Source organism: Thamnophis sirtalis, unplaced genomic scaffold (assembly GCF_051295495.1).
Source record: "Thamnophis sirtalis isolate CommonGarterSnake01/CBP01778 unplaced genomic scaffold, rThaSir2_p1.2 scaffold_10, whole genome shotgun sequence".
NCBI classification, from domain to species: domain Eukaryota; kingdom Metazoa; phylum Chordata; class Lepidosauria; order Squamata; family Natricidae; genus Thamnophis; species Thamnophis sirtalis.
The window spans coordinates 71,571,055-71,580,154 of record NW_028261390.1 but is presented as its reverse complement, the minus strand read 5'-3'; the positions used below and the strand labels follow the sequence as shown (position 1 = coordinate 71,580,154).

The 9,100-nt window shown below is 43.4% G+C and overlaps 1 protein-coding gene across 1 annotated transcript in view; it reads right to left on the bottom strand.

The window, feature by feature from the left end:
* SEPSECS (Sep (O-phosphoserine) tRNA:Sec (selenocysteine) tRNA synthase) overlaps positions 1–9,100 on the bottom strand; it is a 20,534-nt gene that overhangs the window by 3,976 nt on the left and 7,458 nt on the right. The window contains exons 6-8 of the mRNA XM_087724892.1: positions 6,400–6,502; positions 4,940–5,069; positions 2,701–2,792 (exon numbers count right to left, since the gene is read on the bottom strand). Of these exons, the coding sequence (XP_087581018.1) occupies positions 2,701–2,792; positions 4,940–5,069; positions 6,400–6,502 (325 nt within the window). The remainder of the gene's footprint in view (positions 1–2,700; positions 2,793–4,939; positions 5,070–6,399; positions 6,503–9,100) is intronic.

Sequence of the window (9,100 nt, the reverse complement as noted above, 5' to 3'; positions counted from 1 at the left end):
TTTAAAAAAAATTCTCAATTTAAAAAAAAAAGGGACTTCGGACCATGTTTCACACTAATGACCGCCGCAGAATCCCCACGGTCGTGTGACCAAAATTCAGATGCTCAGGCAATGGATTCCCCAAAGTCATGGGGTAAATCAGATTCGCTTAACAACTGCGTTACTAACTTAACAACTGCAACGATTCACTTAACAAGAAAAGTTGTAAAGTGGGGCAAAACTCACTTAGCAACGTTAATGTTTGGGCTCAGTTATTGCCATAAGGTGAGGACTGCCCTGTATACGGTCTCCTGCTGGAAGAGAGGGGTTGGACTAGAAGACCTCCAAGGTCCCTCCCAACTCTATTCTGTATCGTGATTCTCTTTTACGACCGTCTGGCAAGCCAAGTCAAGGGGGAAGCTGGATTCCCTTAATGACTGTGTTACTCATTGAAGAACTTCAGACGTGAACAGATGTGGCATAAAAAGCAAAAAAACCCACATTTTTCACTTATCAACATAAATTCTGGGCTCGACTGTGGTCGTAAGGTGAGGACTACCTGTACTGACGCGAGGATTACAGAAGGAAAAGAAAAACATTGCCTTAGTGGGGGAAAAATTTTTTTTCCTCTCCCCGCTCCCACCATCCTCTTCAGTAGGAAGACAGTGGCTAGGACAGTGTTTCTCAACCTTGGCAACTTGAAGATGTCCGGACTTCAACTCCCAGAATTCCCCAGCCAGCTGGCTGGGGAATTCTGGAGTTGAAGTCCGGACATCTTCAAGTTACCAAGGTTGAGAAACACTGGTCTAGTGGAACCGAAAATAGAAACCGCACTATAAATAGCTTTTCCGGAGAACATCGTAGCTTTAGCTTAGCTTTTAAAGAGCGTTAAGGTAATAAACCCCTGGCATTAAATTTTACCATTCTGGAACAGGCCAAAATACACTCCCGGAAAGGAAGGTTATTACGTCTTATTCCTTCCGCAGATCGAAGAGCGATAAGATTCGCGACATTTCGAGAACTGGATTTACAGAGGAAAAAAAAATACATTGCGAGAATCGGGGGGGGGGGGGCATCCGAACTTGGCCGAAGGACAGAATTGGAAGGGACCTTGGAGTCCAACCCCAAGCTTAGGCAGAAAACCCTTCACCACACACTGTCTGGAAATGTCTCCTTCATTCTTCTCTCCTTGGTTATTTTCCACCCACTGAATCAGAATAGAGTTGGAAGGGACCTTGGAGGTCTTCTAGTCTAACCCCCTGCTCAAGCAGGAGAGACCCTACATCATTTCTGACAGATGGCAGTCCAGTCTCTTCTTAAAGACTTCCAGTGTTGGAGCATTCACAACTTCTGGAGGCAAGTTGTTCCACTGGTTAATTGTTCTCACTGTCAGGAAATTCCTCCTTAGTTCTAAGTTGCTTCTCTCCTTGATTAGTTTCCACCCATTGCTTCTTGTCCTACCCTCAGGTGCCTTGGAGAATAGCTTGACTCCCGTCTTCTTTGGGGCAGCCCCTGAGATATTGGAAGACTGCTATCATGTCTCCCCTAGTCCTTCTTTCTATTAAACTAGATACAATACAATACAATAGCAGAGTTGGAAGGGACCTTGGAGGTCTTCTAGCCCAACCCCCTGCCTAGGAAGGAAACCCTACAGCATTTCAGACAAATGGTTATCCAACCTCTTCTTCAAGACTTCCAGTGTTGGAGCATTCACAACTTCTGGTGGCAAGTTGTTCCACTGAATAATTGTTCTAACTATCAGGAAATTTCTCCTCGGTTCTAAGTTGCTTCTCTCCTTGATTAGTTTCCACCCATTGCTTCTTGTCCTGCCCTCAGGTGCCTTGGAGAACAGGTTGACTCCCTCTTCTTTGGGGCAGCCTCTGAGATATTGGAAGACTGCTATCATGTCTCTCCTGGTCCTTCTTTTCATTAAAATAGACATACCCAATTTCTTATCCTCTAGTCTCTAGTCCCTGACTAGATCCAGTCCAAACCAGCTGAATCCTACCCCTGGTTCTAACTTTGAATGCTAACCTGCTTGCAAGGAAGGCACAGAAGAGGCCGTACTTCCTGAGAATGCTCAGGAAGATAAACCTATCTCAGCATTTACATCTCTTCTACAATCGCAGCACCGTTGAGGGTGTCCTGACATACGGCATCCTTGCGTGGTACGGGAGCAGTGGATAAAAATGCTCTACGGAGAATCGTTACAACTGCCTGGAATATCATCATCGGGCTGCAGCCCTTCGCATCTTGCTGTTTGAGGAAGTTACAATTCTTTTTGGACTGTTGCCTTCTGGCAGAAGACACAGAACAATTAAAACTCGGACCTCACGTCTTCCGAATAGTTTTTATCCCAGAGATATAATTGCACTCAACAATGAACTAAAGGGCCACCCTTCGTGAGCTGTAGGATCGCACTGCTTGGTCTGTTGCGTGGATACTCGGGTGGTTTAGGGGCAGGGGATTTTGGGTAGGTGGGGGGGTATTTGGGGATCGCCATGTGTGCTGGCCTGGTCTCTGGGGGCTACGTGAATTTCGCTGTATGGGAATTACTGTGTGTATACGTAGAATGACAATAAAGAGTTCTTCGTTGGCTAAACTGGGCAAAGATCAAAACTAGAATTCAGAGGCCGCCTAACAGCCGAAGTCCTACCCTTCTCTGCCACCTGCTCACAAGTGAAAATGGCCACCTTGGACCCATTCATCCAGAAACGCTACCTTTCTTTCTTGAAGAAGTTTCCGGTATCCCTTGGTGCCCAAACTCAGCAACGTAATGAGCACATCCAAGGAAGGAGAGGCGGAAGCTCTACCTGGAGAGAGAGAGAGAGAGAGAGAGAGAGAGAAAAGAAACGCAATCTGTGATGACTTGGGGGTACGGCACAGGGGCACCGCAGGAGGTTCAAACTGCCCCTTTATTGCTCCAAATTTTCCCAAACGCTCCCATGTTTCTGGCAAGCCCCAGACTAAAGAGATCTCTCTCTCTCTCCCTCTCCCTCTCCCTCTCTCTCTCTCTCTCTCTCACACACACACACACCCCTCCAACAGCTTCTGCCTGCAAATAGTCCAGTCCAAAGCTGTGAGCACCACAGCTGCAAAGCAAGAAATCCAGCAGGGTAAGTTGAGAGGTCCCAGAATCAAAGGAACAAGGCAAGTAATCCAGAAATCAAGAAGGAATGGAAGGAATCCAGGAAAGTCCAAATGTTGGCACTCAACCACTCCAGTAATTCGGAGTTTGTTCCCGACAATTCCCCCTCCCAAAAGTGTCTCCTTAAGTCTCAGTCCACAGGTGGACCTTTTGAAGAGGGGCGGAGTGCTGTCCCCCCCCCCCCCCTGAGTAGTTAGGTCAGCCTGCGCTGTTCTCGCCTTCTCTCCACTCTCCATGCTCTCGGATCAGGAGTGAGTGGTCCTTGCTCCTCGCCTGAGCTCTGTCTCTCATGTTCACTGCTTAGCTTCTCTTGGTCATCCTGCCCCCCTTCCTCCCTGCATACAAGCCGTCCCAATCCTGAAAGGACCTGACCTGCTCCTCCCCATTTTCCTCCCAAGCTAACGAAGCCACCCCCTCAATCTTTGCTGGCGCCATTTCGCTCTCATTTCCCTCCGCAGATTCAGGCTCCGACCACAAACCTCTCAGGACATGAGTGTTTTTTCTCTCTCTGGTGGGACCGATCTACCAGGGCAACCTAGTCTACCCAATTATGGGATGGAGCATTCTGCTTCCATTTTCGTCTTTCAGGCGCCTTCGCATCGCAGGCAGCCGTTTTCACGACAAACTATTTTTTGTGTTGAATTTATGTTTTACCCACAAAGAAATAAAGGGAGGCTAGTATAGATTTATTTCAAACTACCGTATTTTTTGGAGTATAAGATGCATCTAGCTTTTGGGGAGGAAAACAAGGGGGGGAAAACAATCTGCTTCTGCCACACAGCAATTTGCCTCCTTGCAGCAAACAGCAAACAGCCTGTTTCAGTTTCAGTTTCAGTTTAACCTGATTAGCACAAGAGGAAAAAATCTGCCTCTGACTCCCAGCAATTTGCCTCCTTGCAGCAAACAGCCCGTTTCAGTTTCAACACAGCCTGATTAGTACAATCAGCTGATTGGTGGGCCTTTCAGGCTGCAGGGATTGCCATAGCCTATGGCGGCCTCCGTGCGCCCCATTTTCGGCTTCCGCCATCTCGTTTTAAGCCTCCGCACGCCCCGTTTTCAGCCTCCGCGCAACCCATTTTCCATCTGTTCCGGGCGACGGGGATCGGAATGGGCGGAAAATAGAGTGTGTGGAGGCCGAGAATGGGGCACGCGGAAGCGGCAATAGGCAATGGCAATCCCTGCAGTCTGAAACAGCTAATTATCGGGACACCGATCCAACCGACAATCAGCTGCTTGTGCTGATCAAGCTGTGCTGAAGCTGAAACTGAAACAGGCTGTTTGCTGTTTGCTATAAGGAGGCAAATTCCTGGGAGGCAGAGGCAATACTTTCATTTTATTAAAAAAAAAACACTTTAAAAGCAAAGAAAGAAAGAAAAGGGGTTCCACCACAAAACCGCGGACGACAAAATCGCGGTCGACAAAAGCGCGTATGTGACGTCATCACAGCGCGACGAAAAAGATCGAAAAATGTAAAAAGCGAAACCTTACCCTAACCCCCCCAAACCTAACCCTTAACCTAACCCTAAACCTAACCCTAAACCTAACCCTTAACCTAACGAAAAACCTACGCTAACCCTTAACCTAACGCTAAACGTAACGCTAACGCTCTAAACCTAACCCTAACCCTTAACCTAACCCTAACCCTAACCCTTAACCTAACGCTTACCTTTATGTGAATCGGCTTGCTGTAATTTAATTTTTATTTCAATTTTTCGATCTTTTTCGTCGCGCTGTGATGACGTCACATACGCGATTTCGTCGACCGCGCTTTTGTGGAACGTGGTTTTGACAGATCACGAGAAAAGGATGTACCTGGATACATTTTGCTGATTTCCTGTATGAAGGTGTCACTGAAGCCAGCGATGACAGCGCCACCTACTGGGACCATGAAGTTTTTGTCCAAACTTTGCACAAAGGCATCGATCCGGCCTCTTCGGGCACCCTAAAAAAAAAGCCCCAAATCCCCCCCAAAAAACAAGAGAAGAACAAAAGTGATAAAAGTTTCTTTTTAAGTTGTGTTTGCACCGTGCAATAAGTCACGGCAAAACTCACTTAGCCACGACCGTCTCGCTTAGCAATGTAAATTTTGGGCTCACCGTTGTTAAGTGAATCGCTGCAAGTTGTTAAGGGAGTAACCTGGTTGTTAAGTGAATCGGGCTTCCCTGTTGAGTTTGCTCCTCAGAAGGTCGCCAAAGGGGATCACATGACCCTGGGACAATGTGACCGTCTAAAATGTGAGTTAGGTTGCCAAGGGTCTGGATTTTGATCCCATGACTACGGGTATGCTGCAATAGCAATAGCAGTTAGACTTATATACCGCTTCATAGGGCTTTCAGCTCTCTCTAAGCGGTTTAGAGTCAGCATATTGCCCCCAACAACAATCCGGGTCCTCATTTTACCCACCTCGGAAGGATGGAAGGCTGAGTCAACCTTTGAGCCGGTGAGATTTGAACCGCCGAACTGCAGAACTGCAGTCAGCTGAAGTAGCCTGCAGTGCTGCATTTAACCACTGCGCCACCTCGGCTCTTTTAATATAGATATAGAGATATATAGATATAGATATAGAGAGATAGAGAGAGATAGAGAGAGAGAGAGGGAGAGATAGGTATAGGTATAGAGATAGATATCTCTAGATATTTAGATAGAGATAGAGATAGAGATAGAGATAGAGAGAGATAGAGAGAGGGATAGATAGAGATAGAGATAGAGATATAAATAGCAATAGCAATAGCAATAGCAGTTAGACTTATATACCGCTTCATAGGGCTTCCAGCCCTCTCTAAGCGGTTTACAGAGTCAGCATATTGCCCCCAACAACAATCCGGGTCCTCATTTTACCCACCTCGGAAGGATGGAAGGCTGAGTCAACCCTGAGCCGGTGAGATTTGAACAGCCGAACTGCAGAACTAGCAGTCAGCTGAAGTAGCCTGCAGTACTGCATTTAATCACTGCGCAACCTTGGCTTTTCTGCAATGGTCGTAAGTGTGAAAAACGGTCATAAGCCACTTTTGTCCGTGCCGTTGTAACACTAAAATGAACACTTGTAAGTTGAGGACAGACGGTATATTAATCAGGGAAACCCAACGTTCGGAGTTCATTTTTTTCCCCCCTGCCTCGAGCACAAAGCCCAGGAGTGGTTTCCAAGTGGAACCAAAGCTGGATGTCTACTCTTCCCCATTAAAACAGTCCGTTTCGTCATTTCTACTAGCTCCCTTGTTTCCCCCCCCCCGCCCCGCCCCATCCTGCCTTCCGTGGCAGGGGGCTCACCTTACCTGCTGGATGAGGTGCATGCACTTGGAAGACTGAACCCCGTATGCGTTATTGACAATGTGGGGGACGTCGTACTTGGCGCAGATCTCAGCCAGCTCCTCCAACCTGCAAATACAAAATGGAGAAGGATCAGGCGAAACGGTTCAGAACTGAAAAACGTCCTGGGGAGTTTTACCGTAAGCAAACGACAGGAAGCCTTTTAGAATAGAATGGAATGGAAAATAGAGAATAGAATAGAGACAAAGGACAGTTCTATTCTATTCTACTCTACTCCTGAGTTCTATTCTATTCTCATTCCATTCCATTCTCTATTTTATATTCTCTATTTATTCTATTCTATTCTACTCTACTCCTGAATTCTATTCTATTCTATTTTCATTCCATTCCATTCTCTATTTTATATTCTATTCTATTCTACTCCTGAATTCTATTCTATTCTATTTTCATTCCATTCTCTATTTTCTATTCTACTCTACTCCTGAATTCTATTCTATTCTATTTTTATTCCATTCCATTCCCTATTTTCTATTCTATTCTATTTCTGAATTCTATTCTATTCTATTCTATTTTCATTCCATTCTCTATTTTCTATTCTATTCTACTCCTAAATTCTATTCTATTCTATTTTCATTCCATTCCATTCCCTATTTTATATTCTGTATTCATTCTATTCTATTCTACTCTACTCCTGAATTCTATTCTATTCTATTTTTATTCCATTCCATTCCCTATTTTATATTCTGTATTCATTCTATTCTATTGTACACTACTCCTGAATTCTATTCTATTCTATTTTCATTCCATTCCATTCCCTATTTTATATTCTGTATTCATTCTATTCTATTCTACTCCTGAATTCTATTCTATTCTATTTTTATTCCATTCCATTCCCTATTTTATATTCTGTATTCATTCTATTCTATTCTACACTACTCCTGAATTCTATTCTATTCTATTTTCATTCCATTCTCTATTTTCTATTCTATTCTACTCCTGAATTCTATTCTATTCTATTTTCATTCCATTTCATATTTTATATTCTGTATTCATTCTATTCTATTCTACTCTACTCCTGAATTCTATTCTATTCTATTTTCATTCCATTCTCTATTTTCTATTCTATTCTATTCTACTCCTGAATTCTATTCTATTCTATTTTCATTCCATTCCATTCCCTATTTTATATTCTGTATTCATTCTATTCTATTCTACTCTACTCCTGAATTCTATTCTATTCTATTCTTATTCCATTCCCTATTTTCTATTCTATTCTATTCTATTCCTGAATTCTATTCTATTTTCATTCCATTCCATTCTCTATTTTCTATTCTATTCTATTCTACTCCTGAATTCTATTCTATTCTATTTTCATTCCATTCCCTATTTTATATTCTGTATTCATTCTATTCTATTCTACTCTACTCCTGAATTCTATTCTATTTTCATTCCATTCTCTATATTCTATCTATTCTATTCTATTCTACTCCTGAATTCTATTCTATTTTCATTCCATTCCATTCCCTATTTTATATTCTGTATTTATTCTATTCTCTTCTCATTCCATTCTCTTTTCTTTTCATTCCGTTCCATTCTCTATTTTCTTTTCTTTGCTATTCTATTCTTATTCTATTCTGTAAAACCTCTCCTTGTGTTTGCAACGACGTGATCGCAGAGATGACCTCTTTGCAGGTAAGAAAAATTCCTCCCAGAACCTTTTTAACCAACATTCCATGAAAGACAATTTCACCTTCACCATTAAAGGATAAGAATGTTCTCATTATACTGTTAACGGCAAGCATAATTGATCCGCTTAGTCACTGGCTCGGCTTCCTTGCACAGATTCAAATCACCGACAAAAATCGTAGATAATTCAACCTTGAAGAGGGAGGCAGGGGTCACGATTCTCATCAAAGGTATTTTGCTACGTGGCATTTTAAAAAAACAAACCACCGTCTTTATTAAAGACATCAAGTGTGGAGAACGGGGTTTTTGATGCAGCTGATGAAATTAAAGAATGGAGCCAAGAAAAAAAAAATGGAGGAAACTAATCAAGGAGAGAGGCAACCTGGAATTAAGGAGAAACTTCCTAAGCACAATTAAGCAGTGGAACAGCTTGCCACCGGACGCTGTGGGTGCTCCCCCACTGGAGGTCTGTAAGAAGAGAGGGGATAACCATTTGTCTGAACGGAGATAGGGGTCTCCTGCTTGAACAGGGGGTAGGACTAGAACAGTGTTTCTCAACCTTGGCTACTTGAAGATATCTGGACTTCAACTCCCAGAATTCCCCAGCCAGCATTCGCTGGCTGGGGAATTCTGGGAGTTGAAGTCCAGACATCTTCATGTAGCCAAGGTTGAGAAACACTGGACTAGAAGACCTCCAAGGTCCCTTCCGGCTCTATTCTGATTGATTGAGCCTGTCCTTCTTTTATTTGAGTCAATCCTTGCTTTTCCAGCATTTAGGATCTTACCCAGCCTGTCGGAGAGTAGCCAAAAGGGCCAGATATTTTCTTCCTTTCTGTGAAATTCAGCTAAATCTTCATATATACACTCTTTAAACTCTTCACACCACCATTTACCATTTATGTCAGAGATTGTTGCAGAAAAATCAAATCCAGAAAGCACACGCAGATAACTGATTCAGCTGGATTCATTAACTTCTTTATATACATAAGAATAGATGAATAAATGTACAATACCAAGAGG